The sequence below is a fragment of the Knufia obscura genome, assembly GCF_036327395.1.
Source record: "Knufia obscura strain CCFEE 5817 isolate CBS 148926 chromosome Unknown scaffold_2, whole genome shotgun sequence".
In the NCBI taxonomy this organism is placed as follows: domain Eukaryota; kingdom Fungi; phylum Ascomycota; class Eurotiomycetes; order Chaetothyriales; family Trichomeriaceae; genus Knufia; species Knufia obscura.
Genome location: NW_027042688.1, coordinates 2008964 through 2036928, shown reverse-complemented (window position 1 = coordinate 2036928; position 27965 = coordinate 2008964). Strand labels below are relative to the sequence as shown.

Here is a 27965-nt window from a genome sequence, read left to right as displayed (position 1 = left end):
CAAAGAATCATGGTGCCCGTGAGACATCTCGCAATCGCAGGGAGATGTCACACCTTTGCGAGTCAGTCGTGGTTATGGCACAGCCATCAAGGCGCACCTCGTGCTCGTGGTCTTCTAATCCTTATAAGAGAAGCCCATGCGAAGGACAGAAAGTATCAACCTAAGCGTTCAAGTATCACATCTGCGAAGAACCACGCACCTTATCCTTCAAAATCGTCTTCTCCGTCCCAGCCGTCAAGATGTTTCCCTTCCCTCCAATGCCTCTTGGTCAACAGGTCATGCCCTTTGGTCTACCTTTCATGCCACCAGCCAACGACATGTTCGGAAAGACCCAATACAAGTACGTCACTCCGGACGGGGGCCCTCCCATGGAAGGTGCGGTTCCCACTGGATCAGCTTTCGACCCGCCTCAGCCTGGCCCCTTTGGATTCCCTGGTAACTGTGTTCCTGGAGCAATACACCCATTCGGACCACCTAACCTATTCATAGCTCAACCTTGTCCCTTTGCGCCACCTCCTGCCTTTGCGCCAGCTCCAGCGCCAACGTTGTACCAATGCACTTCGGCCCCTCCTGTATACAGCGTAGGCCCTATAGTACCAGCCGCTCCGGCACCTACGCCAGCCACTTCTTCGAAGATTCCTCCTCCTCCACCACCACCATCCCACTCCTTCGGTGGCACTAATGACGAACGAGTGGAGCCCGTGGAAGGCAACAGAGTCAAAGGTCAATTAGCTACCTTTCCCGACAACAGTGCGGGCTACATTTTCGAGGACGAGAATGTGACATTCCATCTCTTCCACCAGAACGTCCTTCTCAAATACCCTCCAGTCAACAACGTTGTCACAATCCAAGGCGAGCCGTTCACCGCCCAGCATGCGCCATGCAGCATGACATTCGCGAAACTGATTCAGCGGATCGACTGCATCACCAGAGCGGAAAAGCATCCGCCTTATGACAAATGTGGATACCCGAGGCACGGCATAGGCATTCAGGAACTACTGGATATGGGCCACGGTCAGTTTATGCTGGGAACGAAAATCATGTTAACTGACAGGGCGGCAATGGACAAGCTTGGGGAACGTTGGCCTGATTCTATTGGTAATGCTTGGCAGGAAAAGCCGCGATATATTGTGCGGCTGCCAGTCTGAGAGACAGGAACATCGATTGTTCATGGAGGCATGTATCGTAAGTCGAGTTGACGCACGCAGAGACAAATCAGGCGTCTAACACTACGGCAGCTTCATAACAAGCCCTTCATATATCGAACTCACTGTCTGTGGTGCCGAGGAGTGCTGTCTCGGCCCCCTAAGGCTGGTACGCACAAGTCCGAGCTTATCATCTTGGAAAGCATCTAATCAAGTCGATCGCCATTCGGCTAGACCTGTTTGGGCAGGAGCAAGCGCAATCTTCCGGCTTTCGTGTGGTCTGGGCTAGGAGTTGCACAACAGTGAGGCACGCTGGATGCAAGTGCCTGATCCTGATATCAGCTGTACATGCAAGGTGTACGGCGTGAAATGCCTGACCCTGATATCAGCTGTACATACAAGGTGTAAGGCGCGTCTTTCTCCAAAAAGGCTCGTTGCGCGCCTGTAAGTCGCCTGTAAGGTGGGGTCACATCTTTGTGGAAAACATGCCCTATATCTTGTAGTCAATCTCATTCAGTCTCAGATTCGTTCTTTCTTGTACTCATCTCTGATACTGATTTCTAGAGTGTCCATTCACCATGGCGACACAGATGCAACAATCCTTCTCAACGGCACCGGCCACCACCACTTACAATGCTGCACACCCCGTCTGTGCTTTAGGACCAGAAGAAATTATATACACTTCAGAACTCATCAGATCAGTATGGCCAGAGCATACCGACCTGCGATTCAAGACCATCACCCTTGAGGAACCGCCTAAGGCACAGCTTCTGCCATATTTCCAAGCCCAACGTGAGGGGAAGAATTTGCCACACATCGACCGCAAAGCATTCACGTCGTACTACATCCGCAACACTGTAAGTCCTGTATTATCTTGCAGGGCTACAGCAATGCTGACAGCTTCAGGACCGATTCCATGAGGCTGTTGTCAACCTTTCTACTGGCAAGGTTGAGAGCAACGTCCGTCTTGGCCCGAATATCCACGGCAATGGAGACTATGAGGAAATCCTTCTCGTTGAAAAGAACGCGCTTGAAGATGAAGGCGTGAAGGCTGAAATTGCGAAGCTCGACCTACCGGAAGGGAGCATCGTCTGTGCGGACCCATGGATCTATGGTATGTTTGACCACAATTCAGCTTCGCCTTGCTAACGATAGCAGGATCCGACGGTCTTCAAGATGACGACCGGCTCTACCAGGTCTTCATGTACATGCGTGATCCTTCCAACTCGTCAGAACTCGACTCCAACCACTATGCCTTCCCTCTTCCGATCTCTCCTGTTCTCGACTGTAACACGTACAAAGTTATCCGTATCGACCTTCTTCCAACTGGTAAAGACAACACGATCAAGCCCACAACAGCCTGGAAGCCAACTCCGACCAACGAATACATTTACGAACACCAAGACCTACGAAAGGATCTCAAGCCATTGCATGTCGTTCAGCCTGAAGGTGCCTCGTTCACAATCGAGCCCACAGGCAATAACACGATGCAAACAATCTCCTGGCAAAAGTGGCAATTCCACCTAAACTACAACGCCCGAGAAGGACCAGTCCTATTCAACGTCCAATACGACGGCAGACCCCTCTTCTACCGCGTCTCCCTCTCAGACATGAACATGCCCTACGCCGACCCCCGCCACCCCTTCTTCAAGAAATCCGCATTCGACCTCGGTGACGCCGGCGCCGGCGCAATGGCAAACAACCTCCAACTCGGCTGCGACTGCCTCGGCCACATCCAATACATCTCCTCCACCGTCGCCGACGACAAAGGCTCCCCAGTGCCCGTAGACAACTGCGTCTGCATCCACGAGCAAGACGGCGGCATCGGCTGGAAACACACCAACTACCGAACCGGCCGCGCAGCCGTGACACGAAACCGCGAACTCGTCCTCCAGACCATCATCACAGTCAGCAACTACGAGTACATCCTCGCCTACATCTTCAACCAAGTCGGCGAACTGACCTACGAGGTCCGCGCCACGGGCGTCCTCTCAACCCAACCAATCGACCACGACCTCTGCGGCGAAAACGGCGAGGGCGTCCCCTTCGGCACGGTCGTTCACCCCGGCGTGCTAGCAACCCACCACCAACATATCTTCTCCCTCCGAATCGATCCGAACATCGGCTCTCTTACGGAAGGAAACCAACTAGTCTACAGTGAGGCCCACGCCATGCCAATCAACGACTTCAACCCCCACGGCACAGGCTACACCGTCTCCGACACCCTTGTGCAACAATCCGCAGGTCTAGACCTCGCACCAGACGCAAACCGCGTCTTCAAGATCGTGAACCCAAATCAACGGAACAAAATCAACGGAAAGCAAATCGGGTACAAGATCATGGCGCCACCGTTCCAGAAGATCCTCTCTGCCCCCACCAGCTTCAACTACAAACGCGCCGAGTTCAGCAGTAACAACATCTACGTTACCAAGTATGCCGACCGCGAGTTATACGCGGGAGGCTGGTACACCAACCAATCCCGCGGCGGCACCGGTGTGCGCAGCTGGGCAGACCGCAAAGACGATGTTGCCGGGGGCCAGAATGGCGAAGACTTGGTCGTCTTCGTCCAGTTCGGAATCAACCATATTCCGCGCATTGAGGACTTCCCTGTTATGCCATGTGAGAAGATTAGTGTTCATCTTAAGCCGGTCAATTTCTTTGAGAAGAATCCGGGGCTGGATGTGCCGCCTAGTGAGCAGGGGTTTAATAAGAGTACTAGTGCGGAGGAGGCGAGACATCAGCAGGGTGGGACTGTGGAGGGGAAGGTTGGGGGGGATGGGTGTTGTGACTCTGAGGGGGGGATGGCGAGTGTTAGTGCTAAGTTGCAGAAGGTGGAGGTGTAGGGTGGGTAGGTAGTCTGAAAATATCATCTGAGACTATACAAGAAGTCGCTGATGAAAGTATGGTAGAGCACAACTCAGGATCCCAGGTATGGTCTTCGCGACTGCGTGCATCCTGTGAGCCCTATGCTGTCTCCTTTGCCCATGACCTGCGATAAGACCAATTACTCTCGGTCACCCATAGCTCGAAGTCTTCCTCTCGAAATCCTTAAGATCACTCTTCGTTGCTGCGCAGGCTTCCTCTTATCTGTCAAGACGATTTCTCCTCTCGCTTCGCTCTGTGCGCATGCCATCCAGGATTCTCGAAAGTAATGCTCGACCTCGCCAAGTGCCTTTGATGTCCCGTACATCCGGTTGCTATCTGCCTTCACTTCAGCCCAGCGGATGCTCCATTCGATATCGCACCATAGTCGGGAAACTGCTCTGATGCCGCATCTTTGACCGTGGCCATGACCAATTCGATCGTCAATGAGTCCCGAGGCTGGTATGATGTCTTCGCAGGCGCAGGCTTGAGAGAGAATGTTTTGAAGGACTTCATTGGGGAGGTCGTGAATTTGTGGCATCTTTGGTTGGATCTCAGTCGTTCTGCTTATTCTCTTAGGCATAGATTCTGAGATGGAGATGTAATCGTACCTAGAGCCTGAATGTGGATGCTTACTTTCTGATGCACCAGCAGGTTGTAGATGGTCAGAATGACCAGAGCAGGAGGTTGATATATGTCTTATGGGAGTCGAAACTGAATTGTCAGACAGCTAGCTGTGTAGTACCCGTATGCAGCAATCGTGAGCTTGAAGTGAAGACTCATCCTCAACATTTTGTTTGCTGAAGCATAGCTCGAGCACTTGGTTCGACGTTGTCTAGTGTTCTCCCATCGGCTCTCACGTGTGATTGCGTACTGCTTCTATAAGAACTCCAGTCCCATGTCAAGTCGAGTATCCCTCCGCCAGCGCCAGCGTGATAGTTTCTTTCGCCAGCTAAATGTCGTTTTGCACCATTGCATGTCATGCGTGTTCCACTGCAAGTCAAAGGTAATGTCACACCATAGCTGATTGACTTGACGTAGCTCGTAGTAGCGGTGTCTGCCGGAGGAATAAGGGTCTGAAGCTAGGTTGAGGATCATGTGAAGGACTTCTACTGGCAAACAGTTGACGCTTGCCATGGTGTGAATGTTTAGCTTGTGCCTATATGCGTGTGAATGATAGACTGATCTGGAATTCGAGACAACGATGCACCTTGTGTCTTGAGATATATGTGTACTGAAGAAGTCGCTGCCAACAAGAAGTGAAACCTTAGAAGTGAAGTATTCGGACCATATATTACCGCCTGATCATGTGCTAGCCGGAATTGTCTTCACCAGTAACGAGGTCAAAGTGAAGAAGAGACTATGTGTGTTTCTGCTGATCTCACTTACCGTGATGCTTTCGTCCTGCTGCAATCTTCAACCATCGGCTCCCAATCACACGGTCCTACACCGTCCCTCGAGCAATCTGTTGACGCGATGTCGTTGAAGTTTCGAAGCCTTCCGCTGTGCCCCATTCCTCCAGATATTGCGATAAGAAAGTCTGTTCCGGTCATCTTCTACTTTAGCATTGTCGAAGCAGCTTCCTCGTCGAACCTCGAATGCGGTGGCACACCATAACATGCTGACGGTGGCAAACTTGCTTAGGATCACCCATGTGGCGAAGTCAGTCTCTGCTCGGACAGCGTGTGAGAATATGCTGCGGAGTATCTCGTTCGGTAAATCGTTGATGTGCGGCATGATTGGCCACCGCCCAACCGTTGTTAGTTTCTAAGAGAAAATCGATTCCTTGACATACGGATCGTGGACGCCAGTGAATTCTATACTGTTGCTATCTTAATACAGAGTCATCGAATGTGTTGCATTGCTTCGTCGGAAGTTGAAGGAGTCATAAATTATAGTTGAGATGACTCAATCGTGTTCACCAAGTTCACCTTTCGGGTCAGCACATCAAGTCACATCATTCTTGAGTGTTCAGGGCCGTGTCCGTACCTGGCTTCGATCCCGTCGTGTATTGCATTCCCAGTCTGGATCCATTCTCAACCTGTTTGTCGGCAGTCAAGTTGCCAAGCTTCCGCCGCTTGCTTAGACGCAAGTCCCTCAGGATTTTGGTTTCATGCAACTCATCATTGCGTAATGAGACAGCTCGTATCGCCATCCGCAATTTCATGTGTGACCGAAACTGGCTGTTGCCCTTCTCATTCCTGACCTGACTCCTCAGAGTATGACACCGCCCTTCTAAGCCAATATCGATAAAATCGATCTTTGGTAACACCATAGTTCTCCCAACATCGGCACTTAATTGAGCTGCACCAAATATCGAAGGAAACATCCAACCATAACTTGCAGACGTGATCGTTCTGCTTCATTTTGAAGGATCTGTAATGGTCGCAGTTACACAGTGTAGTGTAGGATCCGGCCTCTTTGAGAATTATGTAGAGGAGTTCGTAGGGGAGGTCGTTGATATGTGGCATCTTGTGTATTGTAGTGTATGGACAGAGAGCTTCAGTGATGGTCTGAATCAATACTTCTGTTGAGGGTACGGTGATGGCAATACACAGATCGATTTGGTATCGACTACTGTTGTAGAAGACAAGGATGGAGTCTGGGGATATAATCATGGAGTCGAGATGCTCGTTGTTCTTCGTGACATGATCGCCGCTTTTGTGGCATAGCCACGTTAGTGGTATCCGAGTGCAGCAAGCAGTACTTGCTTCCACATGGCAACTGCAGTTACAAAGTGACTCTCTTTGATCATGTGATCATTCAGTTCGGGCAGTACTCTTTCTCCCGATCCTCCATAATGCAAGCGTCGTTGTTGCTTTCGCTGCATGAAAATCCAGGTACTTGGGTGTTCAATGGTCATGTGAAGAAACTCGGGCAGTAGGTTGTGGATATGTGCCATGGTCGTATGCTGGATGGGGCTGTGGCCTGGTCAAGTCGCATACATTGCTGGTTCGAGGATGAGACCTCTTACTGTTCAGACAGCAGTTGTATCTTCGGTAGGTTGATGATAGCGATGAACAAGCAGGGAACAATGCAGTAGTCAGGACCGGTAAGTCAGCACAGAGCATGCACGTCTCAGCCAATTTAGACGGGACTGGCAGTGTTGACTGGGACGGAGATGGAATCCATCCGAAACCGCTTGGTGTCGAGAGCTTAATTTACTTCCCGGTCGTTGAACGATAAGCTAGTCTGCCACCTGCCACCTGCCACATTATTTCTCTACCGAATTCTCTGATTGCTATTATTTCTGACTTGGGCATCACCTTGCATCCAACCTAGCATCGATCTGTGCGTCTCCCATCCATAGATTGTAGCAAGCTGTCCGGCAATGCTGTTTGTCTTTTTCTGGGACAACATTGTCATCCTCCCACCAGAGATTGAAGAGGACATCACACCACTTTCTGCACACTGTTCTCATACCATGATCGCGGCGGAATCTGGGTGAGTCGTGGAATATAGGCTTGAGGATCATATGGAGGACTTCGAGTGGTAGATCGTTGATATGTGTCATTGCTTGGTCTTTGGGCTGACCTGCATAATGTCAGAGGCCAGCCGATTGTAATTGACGATGTGCTGTATCTTACCAGCGGTTTAGCTTTTAAACTCCGACAGATAATTGAGTGGTTAGCGATTGCTTAAGCATCGGACATACGTTTGTGGGCTGTAGAGAGAGTGGAGGTGAGACTGAGGTCGGTCATCACGTGCGTCAGCCTGCAGGATGGGCCATGTCGAGGCGCTCCTCCCCCAAGATCGAGAAAGCCCATGCAACTTCCCCACAGCCTCACAATGCAGTGGCCAGTCACGATGTTCCCAATTCCATGTCTTTGCCGCCATCCAAGCCCATATGTCATGGCGTTTGTGATGTCTAGATTGACCTTCGCCAAAAGCGCTACGCTCCGGGCCAGGTCTCTCTACACCTTGTAATTCATAGCTCTAAGATGTTCGTCCTTCCGCATATGTTTGGACATCCGTCCCTACCAGACGTCGAAGCCAATCTCGCACCACCGTGTGCAGGTCGCTTCGAGCTTGCAGAGCACATTGTTTGTGCGAGCTGTTCCCTGACTTGAGCTGCAGCCGCAGGCGTGTTTGAAAATGCGAAAAAGGACTTCAGGTGGGAGCACGTTGATGTGTACCATTGCCAATGCTCTGCTTCCGCTGTAGGTGCGACTGTTTGAGGCTAGAGATGTGCTCGACGATGCTAGTTAGAGACCGGTGGATGGCAGAGGATAATCACGATTGACGGAAGAAGGATCTGCGCAACACGTATGAGACCGGTCGGGGATGTCTGGGAATAAAGATGATATACCCTATATGCGAGTAAGTGTCGATAACCGATGAACAATGATCAATACAACCATTTGTGAGCTAAGTATCCCGCGACTTCTTATAGAAGGGGCGGGAGTATGGTACATAACCGCTATAGCGTGTGATGTGGGCAGGCGCGTTCAGCTGGGATGTCGACATGCTATGTCAGCTTTTTGCTGCCAATGATGATGAAAGGCGTGAGCAACTGTGATACGTCTCGTGTAGGATTAGATGTTCGAGTCGCCCTCGGTCCACAGCAAAGTGAGGCGCCGGCGTGTGTACATTACTATTATCTTGACTCTTACATACATACCTTCTTCATTGTTTGATGTTCGGAAGGCGCTTGCCACCTTCCATTTTCCGCTGTAACGCCATGCTTCAGGATCCGCAAACCATGACTCCACATTGCACCGACATTGCGTGCATCAGCCTTGCTACAGTTGCTGGTAAAGCATATGAGTGCTTTGGTAATCGTACAAACTTCACTACCACAAATCTCGTGTTCGAACTCAGCCCATACTCCTCTTCACATCCTGTGGCACAGCTGACCAAGCTTTCTGAACATCCATCTTCTTCCTTTCGACCTCCTCCTGCTTGCTTGGATCTTGCTGCAACAGCAAACTTTCGACTTCCAGCATACCACTAACAGCAGTCCAGAGCGGACTCCCCCACCTAGACTTAACCTGGTGAGCTGCAGCCTTTGCACACTTCACAGCTTGTACATCCTGTACACCACCACGGAAGAACTTATCTTGCATAAGTGTCAGGGTAAGGCTGATGATCTGGTTGTTGGCGACTTGTTTCGCCGAATTTAGGGCGGCATTGAGAAGCTGTTTCATTTGAAGCATTGTCGTGTCTGGGGCGGCCGATAGCAGGAGTGAATAGGCGGCGGAGATGAGCGGTGGAGAACTGGAAGTGACGTGTGTCGCAATTGTGTCTGTTAGAGAGCGCAGATGTTGATGCTGCGGATGTGAAGGCGAGTGGATGATGAGTGCTGTGTTAATCGCGGCAAGGACACGGAGGTCTTGGTGAGTACGGCCGGACTGCTGGATATGTGATCTGGCTATAGGCGACTGATGAGGTTGTTTTGGCTGAAGGACAAGTGGTTTTGCCTGGAAGAACTTGAGAGCACCTTCCAACTTTCCCATGCCTTGCAGAATGCACCCCTCAAGGTAGCTGACCAATGCTTCGAGCTCTGTATGATGATGGCCTTTTGTTTGCTTCAAATGCATGCGAAGGGTCTTCGAGAGTTGTGCAGCCTTGGTCCACTGCCCAGACGAACAAAGCATGAAGCCAGATTCCAATTTGAAGTGCAATCCTAGCACATGAGCTCGATGCTTAAGTCGCTCATCTTTAGCACTGAGCATACCGGAGCGATCAATAAAATCTTCTTTCGGTATCAGGTAGCCTTCATCGATGAATCTTTCAGCTTTGCCTTTCAGTGCATAATTCTGCTGCACGATCGATACACCCATCAACAGAAAGCCAATTGCTTCAAGCTCCTTTTTGTTCATCCATGACAGAGCAAGGTAAGATTTTCCATCAACTTCGTGTATCAAGCCTCCTTCTTGTGTCGGGATGCCTTTAAGCGAGCTCGAATTGACGCGAATCCAGGTCAGTTCGTCCCTGGTCCATTCTTTGTCAATGGATTTGCTATACAACGTGTCCTTCAAGTGCTTTCTCTTGGGTTCTATGTCGCCCTCGCTGACATTGTCCAAGCTCCAAACTAAGTCAATGATATCCATGAAGACAGGCATTTGTAGATGTTGCTCAACGTCTGGGTTCAGCTGAAGGCTCCTCGCCTTGGCCATGGCTTGTTGTGAGTTGGATATGCTGTCAGCATTGCGTGTGTGCAAATGTAGCAACGATTCAAGAATTGCAGCGAAGGCGTACACTGCATGATCGCCGTTTAGCTTGGCAATATGCTGAATTCTTTCGAGCTGATGCAAGGCTTCGTGGAGGTTCGAGTGGTCTGACGCTTCTGTCGAGAAGAAAACAGCTTGGAATCTGAAAGGATATTCCCAAGCGACATGGCGGTAAGTCTCGATATCCTGTATCATACCGTGCAAATCCTTGATGGCCGCCCGCGGCTTCGAACGGAACAAAACTTTTGATAGAAGAAGCTGCATTGCATATTTAAGATCAATAAGCTTCATCCTTTCGCAGAGGTCGATTGATCGCGTAAGTATTGTCTCCGCTTCATCAAGATTGTCCGTTTCATCGTAAAGGATTTGTACATATTTCAGCGACAACTGTGCTTCGCGTATTGGAGAGAGTTTGAAGTTCTTCAGGGCCGCTTCCATACAACCAAGCGCTGTTGTCACTAGCTCATAATAACCTCTGCTCCGATGCTCTAGCTTCTTCGACGCTTCGATGTATTCGTCGGCCAGAGTGAGTAGCAGACTAGGGTACTGCGTAGGTGGAAGCATCGAGTCATTATTTGGCTCAGTCTTTGGTGTGATCTGTTTCGAGATATTGGGCTTGGTCTCCTTCAGCACGTGAGGTCGAGGTGTAGATTGTTTCGGAGGCATCGGTCTTGGCGAAGAGTGTTCCTGCTTCACTTGGATTGATTGCTGTGGATATGGTCTCTGGCTAGTCTGAGCGTACTGGCTTGGTGAAGGAGGCACGATTACTCGAGGTGGTGGAGGAGGTTGGTATCTTTGCTGAACTTGCTGATTGTAGGCGAATGCTTGTTGATTTTGCTGTGCAAAGTATTGTTGATTCCACTGGTCACCAGACGTCCCACCGAATTGATAGTACTGCTGCTGCTGTTGTTGCACAGGGTAGTAATTTGCTTGTGGCTGAGGTTGCGAGGGTGAATAACCAGGCTGCTGTCGAGGAGGCACAATCACTTGCACTCGATTGGGTGATGCAGCACTGAACGGCTGTGTTTGCTGAAATGATTGCTGGTAATTTGGCGGGAACGGCTGATCCGCCTGGTACTGGTCGTAGTAAGGCATTTTGGGCAGGAACGCGTTGAGTCGCGGTTTCCTCCTAAGATTTGTAGTCGCGTTACTTGGTTTGCATCCGATCGATGGACGGTCTCACTCGCTATCTTGTTGGCCTTGCGACATCTTCTAATACCTTTGATCAGCTAAATGTTGCTGTTGCGATTCGAGGTCTTCCTGGCATGGCGCAAATCTGTTTGCTACCGTGTGATGCTTTCATGAACCGTCCAGTTTCGCTCACTTATCCGATGCATTTACTACTGACTTGGGGACAACTGAGGGGAACAGATTGCATGACAAGTAATGAAGTGTGATGCATCGTGATGAACCATGGCGCCGACCATTCGCGCCGATCGTATTCGACAGGGCTAAGGGTGAGACATCGTGGCAGCCTTGTTGCCTTACGATCACAGCGCGTCGCGTCATGAAGTCAATTAAAGATGGATCTCGTCAGTGTTGGCGATGCCCACCAAGATAGCCGAAGACCCAGTGAAATAAGAGCAGCATGTGATTACAGACGTAAGTCCAGAGTCAGCTAGTCGTCAAAAAGCTCGTGAACGTGTGTCTTTCTCCCTTGTAGCCATGGACCTCCGAGATCTTTACCCACCACCACAATGACCATGTCCAGCTCAAACGGCATCACGACCTCAGCGGTGGTAGGCACAGTCTTTGCAGGCTTTGCCAGCTTCTTGATCATCACCAACATGTCACGTATGCTAGGTCGAGCCAAAACAAGCTACTACTATGGCAAGAAATCGATACAGTTGAGAACAAGAGACGGCAGGGAGACTTCTTTGGCTGATCTGTGTAAATCCATCCTACCACCATGCCAGCTCAATCCATTTCTCTTCAACGGCCATCTGCAGACGATATGGTCAATCTTGAAGTCGAAATCAAGCCCAATCTACTACAAGCGATGGCTATTCGAGCAGCAAGATCCAGCCTACCCAGGGACATTCGCGGTGGACTTCGTGGTCAAGCCATATGAGCCGAAGGATACCATTTTGCCCCGGACGACGAATTACACTAAGAACGAATTTGACAATATCGGGTCTGATGATTCAAAGCCCATGCTTGTCTGCCTTCACGGCCTCAGCGGTGGGTCATACGAGCTGTACCTTCGCTCTGTTCTAGCACCGCTCGTGACGGAAGAAGGAGGATGGGAAGCATGCGTGATCAATTCTCGTGGATGCGCCAAATCAAAGATCACCACCCCTATCCTCTTCAACGCTCGATCAACTTGGGATCTCCGGCAGACCGTCAAATGGCTGCGAGAGACTTTCCCGAACCGCCCTCTATACGGTGTCGGCTTTTCCCTTGGCGCCAACATCCTAACAAACTACCTCGGCGAGGAAGGCGCAAACTGCCAATTCAAAGCCGCTGTCGCGCTCTCCAACCCCTGGTCGCTCGACGTCAGCAATGCTGGTCTGCAAAGCACATGGTTCAAGCGAAACATATACTCCCGCGCCATGGGCACAAATCTGAAGAAGTTGTACGGCTACCATAAAGATGTGGTCCTGAAGAACTCAGCCATCGACGACCAAGAAGTGAAGAACGTCCGCTTCCTTCATGAATTCGACCGTGCAATCCAATGTCCAACATGGGGTTATCCCACCGAACAAGCATATTACCGCGACGCCTCATCTACAGACTCTGTTCTTGCAATCAGAATTCCATTCCTCGCTATCAGCGCGCAGGACGATCCCATAGTATGTGACTTCGCTATTCCAAGACAGGAATTCTTGCAGACGCCATATGGGGTTCTTTGTACCACGAGTTTGGGTGGTCATCTAGGCTGGTTCAAGCCTGCAGGCGGAAGATGGATGGCTGACGCAACGAATGCGTTCTTCCAGAAAATGGCGAGAGAAGTCGACCAGGAGCATTACTCGAAGAATCACCCGCTGCCCGAGGGTGAGATCGTGATGGCGAAGAGGGAGCCTCTGAGGCCGTGGTTCGATCCGATGAGGAGGAAGATGCATGCTGAGGCGTGATGCATCCGTGTCGAAGGTCTGTTGTGACCCGGCCATACAGACTAGAGTAGACCACCATAGAGTTGCACATAGACAAACATAGAGGGTTGGATAGTCATAAAGTCTAGCAGTCTGGTTTTTCTTTCCCTTCAAAATCTCTAACATCCCAGCTCTCACCTCATTTCCCCTCCCGACTCAACATCGCAGCCTTCGCCCCCTCCACATTCTCCCTATCGATCCGTTCCCTCAACTCCCTCTCCTCACTCCACGCCCTCTGACTCCTCTCCAACGCCCGATTCTTCCGTCTCACCATATCATTATACTCGCTCACCCTCTTCTCCGCAAAGATACAACCACCCAACATCATCGCAGACAGCTGGATGAACACCTTGAACTGGACTGTTAGGTTGCGGTAGATGGGGTGCAGACGGTTCAGAGCGAGGTGGGATGCTATACTGATGCTGCCGAAGCGGAGGGCACCGGATGCGAAGCCGTTGAAGGCGATCGGGGCGATGGCTTCGGGGGGTGTTATGTTTGTTACGTGGGAGGGGGGTGGCATTGTGGTGGTGGTGAGCGGGTGAGCGGGAAAGTGAGTGGTGTGAGGCAGGAATTGAAGCTTGAGCTCGGCTTGATCGCAGTTGAGTTTGGTTCCTGGTGCGGACCCATATCTACAGTATGCACGTCATGCCTTATCGATACGGATTCCATCGTGCATGCTCGGAACTTTTTTGAGGCGCCTTTACTCACACCCATCACGTTATTCTCTACCTGGTCAGCGCGCAATCCAGCGCAGCCCAAGTACAAACCCATCTCACTCTCAACTCAGTGTACCCAACCATCGCAACCATGGCCGCCGTCAAATCCGCGAAATCCACCCCAGGCAAGCGCATGGCCCGCAAATCAGCAACATCCGGCCCATCAAAGTCCTCCCGCAAACCAACCGGCAAACTCCCCTCCAGCCTAACCAAACAAATCAAGACAAAACCCGGCTCTCAAGCCTCAAAACCCAAAAAGAAGAAAACAACCTACACCGAGAAACAACTCGACCTCCCAGTCCTAAACAGCATAATCCCCGCAAACGCGAAAACAGTTCAGAAAGCTGGCGGGACGGGGAAGAAGAAGGGGAAGGTCTTTGTGGATGATATGGAGAGTATGGTTACTATTCTTGCGATGGTGAATGCGGAGAAGGATGGGCAAATTGAGAGTAAGGTTGCGAAGGAGAGGCAGATGGAGGAGATTCGGGAGGCGAGGAGGAAGGAAGCGGAGAAGAAGGAAGTTAAGAGGCAGGGAAGGATTGAGAAGGTGAAGGGGGAGATTAAGAGTGGGGAGAGGAGGGGGAAGAAGGGCGGGGTTGGGAGGCAGGAGGTAAAAGAGAAGGAGAAGGAGAAGGAGGCGCCGAGAGGGAAGAGTCGGGATGGGAAGGGAAAGAGGAAGAGCGTTTCTTTTGCTTGAGGTTGGACAAGCGATGTTAAGAGCGCAGCAAGATCCATGTGGGAGCATATCATATACAAATGCTTACCTGACAACATGAGGCCTCTTCAGATCCGGAAAACGCGACTTCGGTCCATCTGGACATCAGACAGCAGCGTCCCTGCTTTTCACGTCTTTGACGATGAGAACTTCTGGAACATTCAGTTCAAAGCGGTCTCAAGCTGAGATTCGCGGTGTTGGGCAGTTACGACCCTCGGTCATTACAGATACCGCAGCCACCGACCTACCAATTTTTCCACCTCCATAGCACTTATCCGATAACGGTACTGCTCTGCCGCTCGTCAAGAAACAAATCACAAAAAAGTGCCACTATGCCAGGTCGAGCACTGCCGCAACTAAATCTGAGAAGACTTCATGTGCAACTCTGCATAACATATCAAACAAGCACAAGAGACAGCTCCATCACCCAAAGAACCTCGAGCAGCTGCCTCACATCAATACGGCGAGAGCTCCTCATGCATGCTGAAGAGATAACCGACATGGGCATATCCGCCGAGCCTGACATCTCTGGTGATTTCGCCGTTCATTGCAGACGCTCAGCATCATCCACCTGACTGAATCTGAGTCAACATTGCGGCAGTCACAATCGACTTAACTACGACTGCACAACAAGCACTTCCGCGAAACAACAACACATCCGCCTCCCAGTCTGGCAATTTACGACTAAGATGCCCCACTTGCGGGGAAAAACAGAGTTCCGAATGGTCAAGCTCAAAGCAACTGGCACCACAGTAATAGCTGAGTAAGGTCCAGCCGAGCTTCACCAATCCATCGTTCAGTCTCAAAGAACACGAACAGCTCCGCCTGAAGGACTTACAAGTCCCTAATAGCTCGACCGCAACCTCACCCTGCACCTCACACTCTCACACTTTCCGCCTGCCACCGCACAGTCCTCCCACCCACCCACCAACAATGCCCACCCCTTACAACACCGGCATAATAGGCTACGGCCTCTCCGCCAAAATCTTCCACATCCCCTTCATAAACGACAGCGCCCACTTCACCCTCCATTCCATCGTCCAACGCAGCCCCAAACCCGACAATGACGCCCACACCGACCACCCCACCGCCAAAATCTACGCATCAACCTCCGACCTCCTACTTGACAAAGACGTGCACGTCATCGTCATCACCACAGCCCCAGACTCCCACGCCTCCCTAGCCACACAAGCCATGAAAGCAGGCAAACACGTCATCGTCGAGAAACCATTCACGCCGACGTCCGAGGAGGCGCGGACGCTATGCGATGTCGCAAGGGAGAACGGCGTGTTCCTCACTGTGTATCAGAATCGTCGCTGGGATGCGGATTTCCTGACGTTGAGGAAGGTACTTGATGAGGGAAGCCTAGGACGCGTTGTAGAATTTGAGTCCCACTTTGACCGGCATCGGCCTGTGATGCCGAGCGTGCAGAGCTGGAAGACTGATCCGGCGGCGTACAGTGCGGTGTTCGATCTGGGTACCCATCTTATGGATCAGGTTGTGTCGATTTACGGTTTACCGAAACGTATCACGGGGTTCGTGGGCACGCAGAGACGAAACAATACGAGCGGACTGGAGGATAGTTTTACTGCGTTACTTCATTATGATGGTGGTTTGACGGCGACGTGTAAGGCCGGTGTTGTGAGTCCTGAGACAGAGCAGCTGAGATTCTGGGTGAGGGGGGAGAAGGGGAGCTACAAGAAGTATCACCTTGATCCGCAGGAGGGACAGTTGAAGGAGGGATTGCGGCCTGGGCAGGGGGGCTACGGAATCGAGAGCGAGGAGAAATATGGAGTGCTGACGAAGGTGGAGGGTGGAGAGATGGTGAGTGAGAAGCTGAAGACTGTGGAGGGGAGGGGATACACGGCTTTTTATGATCAGTTTGCGAAGGCGCTGGATGCGAAGGATGTGGGGTTATTGCCTGTTGGTTCGCGGGTTGCGGCTGATGTTATTCGATTGTGTGAGTTGATGAGGGCGTCGAGTAAGGAAGGGAGGACGTTGGATGTATAGGAAGGTTGCATCAAAGCGGATCGGAGCATCTGTGCACCTTGCTTGCTACCTTTACAACCATAGAAATCTCGTCCCACCTATCAATGAACGGTCTCGGTCATCCTTGAGCGCCAATACCCTACCGCTACTCATGCGCTCACGTCTCCACGCCGCCGTGTGCACAGTTCTATGATGAAATAACCTCAAGAGTGTCTTGGGTCTACCATAGCGAGTGCGGATCCTGTGTGGCACGACTGCTGTGCAACCTGACTGCCGATTCGGTATGGTTGCACTTTCCGCGAACTCGGCATAGCCTTTCCGATCATGCCCACGCCTTTGGTCTGATCCATTACGACATGTTACTGAAACTCGAATTAAACGATATTAGTGAACCTTGAAGTAGTGACCATACCGTGACTGACCAGTAACAGACCGTGCTGGAAAAGACATAGTGTAGCGGTACACTGTCTGCTTTGGAACTAGTGATATCGGTGAATAAGGACGCTCCGTGGTGCGCGGATGCGTCAGTCCTCTTGGAGGCTGCCCGGCATGCCGTTGTGATAAAGCGATCGTGCTAGTCCCAGAACCTCCAACTGGTTCATCACTGAGCCGCAATGCAGCTCTAGGTGATAAGCTCGCTAGATATCCCCGCGTCGGTTACGTCCTTGGTCAGCGAAGAGCTCTTGCCGTGCTGACCTGAGCTTGAGTACCACGGACGCGCCTGTCTTGCATGCAGCCGCATGCGAAGGTCAAGAACGGTGCGACCAATGGCGATCCTTCAGGAGCATATTTGCAGCGCATGCCGAGTACTCGTAGGGTCATGCGAAGTCGTCCGCCCTGATTTCCTCCTTGTGGTTTTGCACACGCAACCATCCAGAGCATCTATCGTCGCTGTTGCAATCGTCCCTGTTCTACCTCACCCAGTCTTCACACTCTTCAAATCCGGCCCAAATACCTCCCCATCTTTCTCCAACCTCTCCCTCTCCAGCTTCCTCTTCTTACTCGCCTTCTCGGCATCACTGTCGTTCCCCTCCCGCTTTTCAGCAGCCTTAGCCCGTGCCACCTGCGCAATATCGAGCTTCTCTGGATCCTGACACTTCCTAAGTTTCTTGCCGATCCGACCCAGTTCTGCCTTTGTGGCTTTGTCGTTGTCGGGTGATTTATAGGCTTTGATTATCTGTGCACACTCGTTGATTGTATCGACAAGTTTCTGCTTTATAGGCGCGACTGCAGTGCCAAGGCGATCGAAGAGATGAGCGATATATGAGAGTGTGAGTTCCTGATCGACCATGAGCATTGCGGCCAGCCACATCTGGGCTGGGGTGTACAGGAAGTAAGCATCTGTCATCTGAGTGTCGGCCACCAGTAGACGTCTAGCTTTGTCGCCGGCCGCGTCGATTCGTTTCTTGATTTGTGCAGCTGGTACATCCTTGAAGCACTTCAGGTCGGAAGCATGCATGCGGACTTCAGCCACGCCACCCTCAAGAGCTCTCATGGGGTGTCTGACTTCGAGAGTGAATCTTAGTGCCTGCATGATCAGGAACTCGGGCGCTTTGACGTCGTCTTCGCTGACGCCGAGATGGGAACAGTATTTATCTAGCTTGTAGAAGAAATGGTCTGCTTTTGTTGCCATCCAGAGGGCGGATACCATGATTGACTTCGGATGGTATGTCATGGGGGAGTTGTAGAGGTAGAATCTGCGGAGATACTGGATTGCTGTTGCGATGACTTGGGAGGGAGGTGATGGCTCCAGGATCGCTTTCATCTCGAGGATCTTCTCGCATCCCCAGCGGACGATTTGTTGTTCTTCGTCGACTGTGAGGGTGTCGATGGTTGGGTGGGTTGAGGTTGTTTCGTTGTTGCCGTTTGATTCTGTGAGACGCGCGCGGCTGAAGGCTCTGTGGACTTTGTCTGAGGCTATGCGGTTGGTTTCTGATCTCTGGGTGTGAAGTTGTTCTTGTGTGAATGACCATAGCCGGTATTGGCTTGACGCTCTGTAGCCATCATCTTCGATCATTGTGGTAGTTTCAGAACAGGTAAGCAAAGCGACGTTGAACAGTGAGAATGAAGTTGAGGAGTCTGAAGTAGAGGATATCACTCCGTTCGTGGTTATGTGTTCCTCTCAATCCCTACAAGGCACGCGGTCATATTAAGGTGGAATTGATCCGGACAAAAGACGAGCAACCACTGCAACCTCGATCACACATGTTCATTGTACATTATCCTTCCTGTTCTGACTCGACCAGATGGCTTGTTGAGAACATGAAGAGTGATTGAAGCAAGATTGACGTTGACAAACTAGACAACATCCTTGGATGTACGCCTTGTTGCCTGACGTGTTTGCTTACGAGCGTCTGTGTTGAAATGTTGTTGCCACACCCAGTGCATGTATTCGAGCATACTATATGAATGATATAAGAATAGAATATGTGTCAACCTTAACCATGCCCAGCCCATATCTAACATTAGCTTCGTCGAGTATTGACGCCGTAGCACCTCAAGCACCGTCGCAAGAATTCATGACCAGGCTTTAGGGCTCACCAAATAGCCTAGCAGTAATATCACCGATATAGGCTTCTTCAAGCTCGTAATAATGGCCGCCATTCCTGTCGATGCCAACAAACTGAAAAGCCTCGACCACACGTGGCACGTCGAAGCCCATATTGACAAATTGATCAATGAGCTCCTTGTTGTAGCCATCGTAGACAGCCAGATTCGCGGCCTCTTCTCTTTCCTTTTCTTGCCGTTCAGCCTCCTCTATTGATTCAGCTGTTGCACCTCCACTCCCTTCTCCTATCAGGTGTTTCGGGGCACCAGCATATTTCACAGCCCACTCTTTGGCTGTCCGGTTGAATTGGTCGGGGTTCTTGATCAATTCTCTCGCCACGACGGCATCTTGCGGGTCTTTCGGTTCGGGCGAGCTCAGTAGAGACTGTAACGATATCATAGCAGATTTGATCGTGAGGACGGGGGACCAGCCTGTGGTTAACGTATCTAGACATATAGCGCCCTGTTCTAGCAATCAGCATGGCTCCATTCGTATCTGGGTATTGTGACATACCGTCTGACTTGATACGTTGGGATGCCATATCTTTGTGGTGAATTTCATGACAGGAGGCTTGAAAGGGTATTCGTTGGGTATTGTAATGGCGACATCGTATGTGCCGCCCTCGTATGGGGTACCTGGCGGCCCCGGAAAGGAGCCTTTCAAATTGGTCAAGCTGTCGCCTACTGTTTCTGCTTGGATCTTGGACAAGGTGTCGGCTCTAATATCGGCCAACTCTTTGGCTATCCTTCGGGCTTTGTGACCAGCCATGGTTGAGGAATGACGAGGTTGTGTAGCTAAGATATTACAAGGGACGGCGACGTCGAAAGTGTGATCCACAGAACTTGGTCAGATCCGTGGACGGTGCTTTGCATCCACTGTGATGGAGCGGGTTTATACACTTCTTCCGAAGGTTGTAGAGTTCGAAAGCAGGACGAGTAGTAGTAGTAGTCGTCGAGCGAATGAAGATTAGATATTTGAGTAGATGCGAGCAACACGATTGGTATGGTCTGAAGTGAGAGTGTCTCTCTGAATATCGAGAAGAAGGCCCCAGGATCAGCTTATTGAATAATATCAGGCACGAACACAGCTGAGCCTCATCAACGTGACGGCCACTGCAGTCTTCCAGTGCTAGCGAATTGTCCGACTCGAAGTGACGTCCAATGATCGACCGCAGCCTGAGCCTGAGCTTGGTGCCTTACGTATGCCTCAGATCTCAAGACACTACTAGTAGCGTCAATTTCGCCGCAGCGCAGGAAGGAGCATTCATCATCCTCAGTGCAGCCTCGAGTTTAAGTCGTCACGCTATCTTGCCTTCCATAACACTTTACTACCACACTCATTCGAGCAGGTTGTCGCCTCAATCTTCCACACACGTTTCCGACATCTCAGTAACATCTCAAGCAGCAGAACATGGTAGGATCAATGCACATCGAGAGAATGATCACCTGCTAACTCTATGTAGGGTAATCAGCAATCAGGAATGGGCGGCGGCCCACCCGGGGGAGGAGCTGGCAAGGACGATAAGGACAAGAAGGCAAGTCAAGCATATTGATGCTTAAAGGACTATCTCTGACTGATGGACAGAAGGACAAGCCCAAGTACGAGCCACCTCCACAACCAACCACTCGAATCGGCCGCAAGAAGCGCAAGCAACAAGGCCCCAGTGCTGCCGGAAAGCTACCGTCCATCTATCCTACATCGCGGTGCAAACTGAGATATCTCCGCATGCAAAGAGTGCATGATCATCTGCTGCTGGAAGAAGAATATGTTGAGAATCAAGAAGCAATCCGGAAGGCTAAAGCTGCCACTACACAAGCACCTTCAGCCACTCAGGAAAGTGAAGGTGTTGACCGGAATGCCGATGAGAGAGGTCGAGTCGATGACATGAGAGGGAGTCCAATGGGTGTCGGAAACTTGGAGGAGCTTATCGATGACGACCACGCCATTGTTTCCAGCGCAACAGGTCCCGAATACTACGTCTCCATCATGTCTTTCGTCGACAAGGATCTCCTTGAGCCAGGTGCCTCGATACTTCTACATCACAAGTCCGTTTCGGTTGTCGGTGTCCTAACTGACGATTCTGATCCTCTGGTCTCGGTCATGAAACTCGACAAGGCTCCTACAGAGTCATACGCTGATATTGGTGGCCTGGAACAACAGATACAAGAAGTACGAGAGGCGGTCGAGCTGCCATTACTGCATCCTGAGTTGTACGAAGAGATGGGTATCAAACCTCCCAAGGGTGTCATTCTTTACGGTGCACCTGGTACTGGCAAGACACTGCTGGCAAAGGCCGTTGCCAACCAAACCTCGGCCACTTTCCTGCGTATTGTAGGCTCGGAGCTGATACAGAAATACCTCGGCGATGGTCCACGTCTAGTGAGACAATTATTCCAGGTCGCCGCCGAGAACTCCCCTGCAATTGTCTTCATTGACGAGATTGATGCCATTGGTACGAAACGATACGAGTCGACCTCAGGCGGTGAACGCGAGATTCAGCGAACTATGCTGGAGCTGCTCAATCAACTGGATGGTTTCGACGACAGAGGTGATGTCAAGGTTATCATGGCTACCAACAAAATTGAAACCCTGGACCCTGCGCTTATTCGACCCGGACGCATAGACAGAAAGATTCTGTTCGAGAATCCAGATACCAACACCAAGAAGAAAATCTTTACTTTACATACGAGTAAGATGAGTTTGGCTGAGGACGTCGATCTGGATGAGTTTATTGCTCAGAAGGATGATCTCAGTGGTGCAGACATTAAGGCTATCTGCTCCGAAGCTGGACTCAGGGCCCTCAGAGAAAGGAGGATGAGAGTAAACATGGCTGACTTTAGGAGTGCCAAGGAGAATGTCATGAAGACGAAGAATGAGGGTGAGCCCGAAGGTCTGTATCTGTAAGACTATGTAGCATCATGAAGCTAGAAGGCACCATTGAGCCACGTCTAGTAATGGCATCACTTGCTTGGCACGCGGGATCAGCATAGCTGCTACATCGTGTTCTGACCAATACCTAGCTGGTTCTCCGTCGAGGTTCACCATATCTACTTGCTCGTAGCACGGGTGCGATTGAGTATTGCCCAGGCAAGGCTTGGCAATCGCCAGGGGTGCGGCCAGGGTATCGGTCGGATATTGTCCGCCCGCGAGTCCAAACTCTAAAATAATTTGAATGACGGCTTCCTCCAATTGTTGATGTATGGGGACTGCTCTTACAGAACCATCAATCCATCAATGCACGGCGCCCGTGTCAGCACGACTGTCCCAGCCGCATCTGACATCGTTAAAGCCTCGTCACTTCACAGCGACCTTTTCTACAAGGTTCCCATCAGTCGGTTGCTTCAAATCGAGAGACATCGTGGATTCGAGCATGAAGAGCACAGCCATGGCCTCCGCCGGCATCAACAATCACAGTCCTTCGACCACATCACGGTGTGCCCTTTACACAGCCGCTTCGCCAATACCAAGTATGCTCTTACGCCTCCTTCCACACCGGTGACTGTATTTCGTCGTAGCTTCTCTGCTCAGACATGTAGACAGCGATCTCCCCCTGCTACTTCGCCACGACAGCCTCCACGCCCGAACCCTCGTCCACTGCCTCCCCGTGCTCCTCCTCCACAGCGAGGTCCTCTGAGCCCCGTCTATGGTCGACCTGCTCCCGAGCCATCCTATACCGATGCCGACTTTGCGAATATTGTCGCTACTAGTGAAGACTATGAGAGAAAGAAGCAGGCAGATCGTCGCGCTAATCTGGAGTACGAGAGAGCTTACGACCAATTACTTTTTGGAATACAGCATGCTCAGAAAAAGCTAGTACAGTATGGTTTCGACGAATATCCAACAGTCAGCGTACGGCAACTGGTCCTCGACGCTTTGCACGAGACACGCATCAATTATCTTGCGCAGGTTGGCAGATCCCTCGACAACTTTCGTGCCTCTGCCGACCGTCAACTGAAGCTTGCTGTTTTGACAGGTAGACGAGATTACAAATTGTATTGCTTGCAACAACAGAGAAGTCGAGTAGAACACAAACTCGCGAGGATCGAAAAGCAGATAGTCGATGTATACAAGCCCATGGTCGCTACTTTGCAGCGCGCGTTGGGCCAGATCGATCAGAAGTTCTCAGAACTTTCTTTCTCCCACAAGGAGGCCAAATTCGTCACGAAGTGGATGGAATGGAGGGCTCATCAACTGGAGGTGCAACGAAATCGCGTTTCGGCATCTTTGTTGAACCTGAAAGCTGTCGGTGCGGACCTCTACACCTCCCAAACTCTCATAGATCAAGTGATTGATCCTGCTATGGCGCTGGCACGGCTGATCCGGTCTCTCATTGCTCTGGACCCGACCTCACGTTACCCGAAGCGTCTCTTCGACCTAAGACGCCGAGTGGCATATTTACTACCTTCTTTTGTCGCTATGGGAGGCCTTATCGCACAAGGCCACGAGTGGCGACGGCTCCATCGCAAGCATCATATCAGTTTCCGCCTACCTGAAGCTGTGGACCACGAGGCACTTTATGAACTGCTGAAGACTGGGCTAGATTGGTCCCAGTCAAATGGGCGCCGGATGGTAGAGCTGGCTGCTCATGTGCGGGAGTGGAGCAAGATTGGACGAGGTAAAGCTGCAGCTCCTGAACATAAGCTTGACTCTGTCGTGCGTATGCTCAAGGAACATATAATTGGTCTGAATGAGCTGGGGCAGGGCATAGATGAGCTGATGCCAGATGGTTTCGTGCTCAGTAGCTCAGCTATGGAACATAAAGTCGGTCTTGCGAAGTATGCTATATTGGCCCCTTTCTACAGCTATGCTCAGGCCAGGTCTAGCACGGAAGTATTACTCATGAACGGCCTCAAGAATAAATACAGCGGCGGCATGGACCCTAACTCCGACCTCAGAGATCGAAATAAGGGCGTCATCTCCTTCGGCTCCCCGTCCTTCACGCAATTCGTGGATTGGGTGGCAGCGACTATTTCAGTCCAACGGAGTTTAACGCGAGACTTCTATCGTCTGGTTAATCAACTGATTATTGACGTTATTACTATCTCCTTGCAGCGACCGAAGGCGACGTACGAGGCAGCTTGGATGACGACAAAGAACGACGAGCTCGCGCAGCAGCACGAGACAAGACAGGCGCTGGCTAATATCGTGAAGCATGCGAGACAAGCTGGACTCGAGCCAACAACTGACACCCCTGTCTTTGAGCCCCTTCGATTGCTGGGCGCTCTCGATCTGTATTCGAGAAGCAACGTGCCAGTGAAATATCTGATATCCGACCCTCATGCTTCGCGTGTCCTTGAAGGCCTGGAACAGTGTCCCCTACTCGGCATGCAGGCGTTCATCAGCCGGGGGCTGCAGTATATGCTTCTGGCTACCACTGCGGAGGTCTTCATCTTCGAGGGCGAGCACTTTCAACACGGGCCTCGCAACGGTTCTTTCTTCAAAAGACTACTCGAAGACGCCAATATTGTCAAGGTGACGCATGATCTTCCGACATTAAACGAGCATTTCGCAAAGTCTGGCGTCATACCGAGGAGTGTCTTCGACATCAAGTCTCGAAATCCACCTCGAAGCGTGCGAAGATCAGATCGTGCAAAGGACGGACCACCATTATACTCACTTCCTCGTACATGGATGACGATCAGTAACAAAAGTATGTTGGAGGTTATGTGTCGTGAGTACTGCTCCTCTATTGAACACTGTAAAGTGCTAACGAACCCCAGATCTGGCTTTCATCCCAACATATAATCTGATCACCTTCCTCAATGCTATGGATACAAGCACTATGAAAAACTTTCCCAGTCATTTACAGCAAAGTATTAGGCAAAGTCAAGAGCATCTACGAGCACAAGCTGGCGAGCCGATCAGTTTCGGACCACTAATTTGGGACCGCGAAGCTACAGCGCAAAGCAGACTCTGGCCGAAAACCTTTACGGCTCTTCACGCTAAGGTTGAAGCCGGGCGCCCGACCATGGTTGAATTCGTGCAGGCAATTGCGCGTGACTTAACCAGAAAGTTGAGCTTGCAGAGTAAGCACAGCATAAAATTGTCGCCACAAGAATTGAACTCAGAAGAGCTGCGAACTCAGCTAACAGCCTACTACCTGTACACATCATTCGGCATGGGTCTGCCTGCGATACGGAATCTCCTCTCGATCGAAAACCCGGCGAAAGCTATACTTCGCGTGTCCACACAGTTAAGAATGAGACTGTACGATGATCATCGGTCACGGCTTCGGGAAGCTGCATCGCAGATGGACAAATCGCTGGTAGACAGAGTCAAACAATTCACATGGAATAAGGTATCAAACATGGCGCGATCATTGACCGGGATCAAGAAGTCAAAATCTACGACCGAGACATCGACAGGCGAGACTAACATTGCTGCAGAGTCATTCCAAGATCCTTACTTGCGCGAGAATGAGATTCGCACGCCCTGGACTTTGCGGAAGATCGAATCTGGTGCGGGCACTAGGTCTCTTGAAGTCGAGGATGTCACCAGATTTCCCCTAGGCGATCATGAGATACGGCCCATTACTACAGAGGGCAGGGCCGTGTCGAAGAAACAGACTCAGCCACTCGAAGTCGGATTCTCCGATGCGCCAGTCCAACATGCTTACATGGATGAAGATGACTATCGACCGACTTGGTTCCGCGATATCGAGGCGGAGGACATGGTTTCGTCAGCAACGGAGGCACCTTCGCAAATCCCAAGACCAAGAGATGGAAGACTCAAGTTGGCAAGGCAGCAGAAAGTTCAGTCTACCATCGAGGCGAAGGCGAAGGCGAAAGCAGAAGCGAAGTTAGAAAAAGCTGCGCTACGCAAGCAAAAGCAGGCTGTGAATGGCCGAGACTTATCACGTGGCAGTGCTGGCAACAGCGACGCCATTTTGACCGAGAGAAGACATGAATTGCAGAGCACATCTTCGCCCGCGCAGGCAAGGAAAAAGAAGCCTGCGATCGAGTACGAATCTCGACAGAACATCGATCACGGCGCGGTGCTAGCTGAAGAACATCAAAATTACGAGGCATACCTAGCAGCTGAAGAGGAAGCAAGACGAACTTATGAAAGGACCGTGGCAAACGCAAGAGCGCGGCATTTGAAGCGGGACACACGGCTCCCCGACGATCTCGCGCCTCCAGTCAACGTCCACTCGACATCGAAGCCGGAGGTCAACAATGCTGTGCCTTCACTCACACAAAGCACGAAGCCTCAGAGGAAACGCAAGGCAGCGGTAAATGCGAGCAAACCAAGCTCCAGTACCAGCATGCAACTCCCCTCGTCAGACCTTGCTCCTCTGGAACCTTCTCAGACCGAGACAGAAACAATGCATAGTACCGAGAACGCGCACGACGAGTTTTCCAACCCTTTCTTCTCTAATGTTGTCACAGTGGCTGAGCCAGGACGGAGCTCAATGGCAACACAGAACCATCATCAGCCGGACCCTATTGCCGGATTAAGTGCATTGGCAAAGGGCGAATCAGTTGTCCCTTCTTCAGCACCTGGAAATACGGAAAGCGCAAAATCGACAACGAACAAGCCTGCGATCAAAGGAGACGAGACAGAACAGTCATCTGACCCATCGCCCTCTCGAAGAACCAAAACAAGACGAGTTCGGGCCCTTCAAGGAAACACATCTCGCGTTATAAGGTACAAGACTGCGATGAGTGAAAGACCAATTCTGCGCAAGCCGTATGCGTCGAAAGGCGGTCTGCCTGATTTCATACGGGATACGGTAGCTGCCAGAAGGACAGAGGCAGCGAGCAAGGCGAGTACGGGTTGAGTCAAGTCATGGTTGTACATGGAGTGGCGTATGAGGGCCTTCGAGGGCTCGGGTTGAGGAGGCGTGAGGATTTGGTGGCGGAAGTCAAAGCATGGGATAGCATGGCATTGACGTGTGGCCTGCAGGACGCAGGAAGATGGGACGTGGTGTACGCATCTGTTGTATCGATATATGGTGCTAGCAGGGAAAATCAGAGACGTGCATACATCCGGCGCTTCTACTCCTCCATCATCGAGACATCGAATACAACATAACGACGATATCAGCCAACAGATATCGCATGCGGTCAATCCGACACACAGCACAGCGAGCAGTTACAGTGGGAAGACAATCTTCCCGCATTGGTTATGTGGCGCTCACAAGGCCGGATATTGCTTTGCATTCAATCTGAGTCCTATATCTGGCCTACTGTGACGAACAACGAAGGGCAAATTGACACACTGAATTGTCAATCTAGTTTGCTCATTCCAGGCTTAGCTCGTGGCGCCAGAGAAAGGGAAGTGCAGAGCATGCGGCTACCAACCCGATACGCATGAAATTTGTTGTTGTTGGTGAAGTGGACCAAACAGCTAGGTTCGAGCTACGGCAACTGGCACTGAGAACGTGTTTTGGGCTTTGGAGAGCAAGCTGCGAGCGTGGAATTCTGGGGCGTCAAGGCAAGCATTGTGTGGTCACGCAGATGGTTGAACGTTGATGAGGTCACGCACCGGGGATAGACGGGTTCGGTGAGGACATTTCAATTTCGGTTTCGTTGTCGATGACTGTCGGTGTGTATGACTATTATAAGTGTGTACAACAAGGGATATAGGTGGGTGGATGCTGTACAATACACGGGCGAATAGCAGGGTGTCCAGGTGAGGGACAGCAATTAAGGCGTGCTAGTCTCGCTGGAGGGCGCGAGTTGCGGAGCTAAGCTCACTAAGCTCACTAAGCTTGGCGCTAGTG

At 51.1% G+C, this 27965-nt stretch overlaps 11 protein-coding genes across 11 annotated transcripts; 6 read left to right on the top strand and 5 right to left on the bottom strand.

Moving 5' to 3' along the window:
* Positions 1-239: 239 nt before the first annotated feature.
* Positions 240-3988, top strand: PMZ80_002588 (uncharacterized protein; the record flags this gene model as incomplete). The annotated part of the gene is made up of 4 exons (XM_064871020.1): positions 240-1014; positions 1710-2002; positions 2052-2259; positions 2304-3988. 4 exons carry the CDS (start codon positions 240-242, stop codon positions 3986-3988), a joined length of 2961 nt encoding a protein of 986 aa, XP_064733473.1.
* Positions 3989-4149: 161 nt separating this feature from the next.
* Positions 4150-4548, bottom strand: PMZ80_002587 (uncharacterized protein; the record flags this gene model as incomplete). Its single annotated transcript, XM_064871019.1, has 1 exon — positions 4150-4548. The coding sequence occupies one exon, from the start codon at positions 4546-4548 to the stop codon at positions 4150-4152; it is 399 nt and encodes a 132-aa protein (XP_064733472.1).
* Positions 4549-8824: 4276 nt separating this feature from the next.
* On the bottom strand, positions 8825-11275 carry PMZ80_002586 (uncharacterized protein; the record flags this gene model as incomplete). The annotated part of the gene is made up of 1 exon (XM_064871018.1): positions 8825-11275. One exon carries the CDS (start codon positions 11273-11275, stop codon positions 8825-8827), a length of 2451 nt encoding a protein of 816 aa, XP_064733471.1.
* A 602-nt stretch (positions 11276-11877) lies between these two features.
* PMZ80_002585 (uncharacterized protein) lies at positions 11878-13254 on the top strand (the record flags this gene model as incomplete). The annotated part of the gene is made up of 1 exon (XM_064871017.1): positions 11878-13254. One exon carries the CDS (start codon positions 11878-11880, stop codon positions 13252-13254), a length of 1377 nt encoding a protein of 458 aa, XP_064733470.1.
* Positions 13255-13411: 157 nt separating this feature from the next.
* Positions 13412-13792, bottom strand: PMZ80_002584 (uncharacterized protein; the record flags this gene model as incomplete). The annotated part of the gene is made up of 1 exon (XM_064871016.1): positions 13412-13792. One exon carries the CDS (start codon positions 13790-13792, stop codon positions 13412-13414), a length of 381 nt encoding a protein of 126 aa, XP_064733469.1.
* A 287-nt stretch (positions 13793-14079) lies between these two features.
* Positions 14080-14685, top strand: LOC1 (60S ribosomal subunit assembly/export protein; the record flags this gene model as incomplete). Its single annotated transcript, XM_064871015.1, has 1 exon — positions 14080-14685. The coding sequence occupies one exon, from the start codon at positions 14080-14082 to the stop codon at positions 14683-14685; it is 606 nt and encodes a 201-aa protein (XP_064733468.1).
* Positions 14686-15636: 951 nt separating this feature from the next.
* Positions 15637-16713, top strand: PMZ80_002582 (uncharacterized protein; the record flags this gene model as incomplete). The annotated part of the gene is made up of 1 exon (XM_064871014.1): positions 15637-16713. One exon carries the CDS (start codon positions 15637-15639, stop codon positions 16711-16713), a length of 1077 nt encoding a protein of 358 aa, XP_064733467.1.
* An 895-nt stretch (positions 16714-17608) lies between these two features.
* On the bottom strand, positions 17609-18709 carry PMZ80_002581 (uncharacterized protein; the record flags this gene model as incomplete). Its single annotated transcript, XM_064871013.1, has 1 exon — positions 17609-18709. One exon carries the CDS (start codon positions 18707-18709, stop codon positions 17609-17611), a length of 1101 nt encoding a protein of 366 aa, XP_064733466.1.
* Positions 18710-19222: 513 nt separating this feature from the next.
* Positions 19223-20008, bottom strand: ubc1 (Ubiquitin-conjugating enzyme E2 1; the record flags this gene model as incomplete). Its single annotated transcript, XM_064871012.1, has 2 exons — positions 19223-19702; positions 19754-20008. 2 exons carry the CDS (start codon positions 20006-20008, stop codon positions 19223-19225), a joined length of 735 nt encoding a protein of 244 aa, XP_064733465.1.
* Positions 20009-20650: 642 nt separating this feature from the next.
* RPT2 (ATPase of 26S proteasome regulatory subunit 4) lies at positions 20651-22144 on the top strand (the record flags this gene model as incomplete). Its single annotated transcript, XM_064871011.1, has 2 exons — positions 20651-20653; positions 20825-22144. 2 exons carry the CDS (start codon positions 20651-20653, stop codon positions 22142-22144), a joined length of 1323 nt encoding a protein of 440 aa, XP_064733464.1.
* Positions 22145-22474: 330 nt separating this feature from the next.
* Positions 22475-27020, top strand: PMZ80_002578 (uncharacterized protein; the record flags this gene model as incomplete). Its single annotated transcript, XM_064871010.1, has 2 exons — positions 22475-24911; positions 24961-27020. 2 exons carry the CDS (start codon positions 22475-22477, stop codon positions 27018-27020), a joined length of 4497 nt encoding a protein of 1498 aa, XP_064733463.1.
* Positions 27021-27965: the final 945 nt, after the last annotated feature.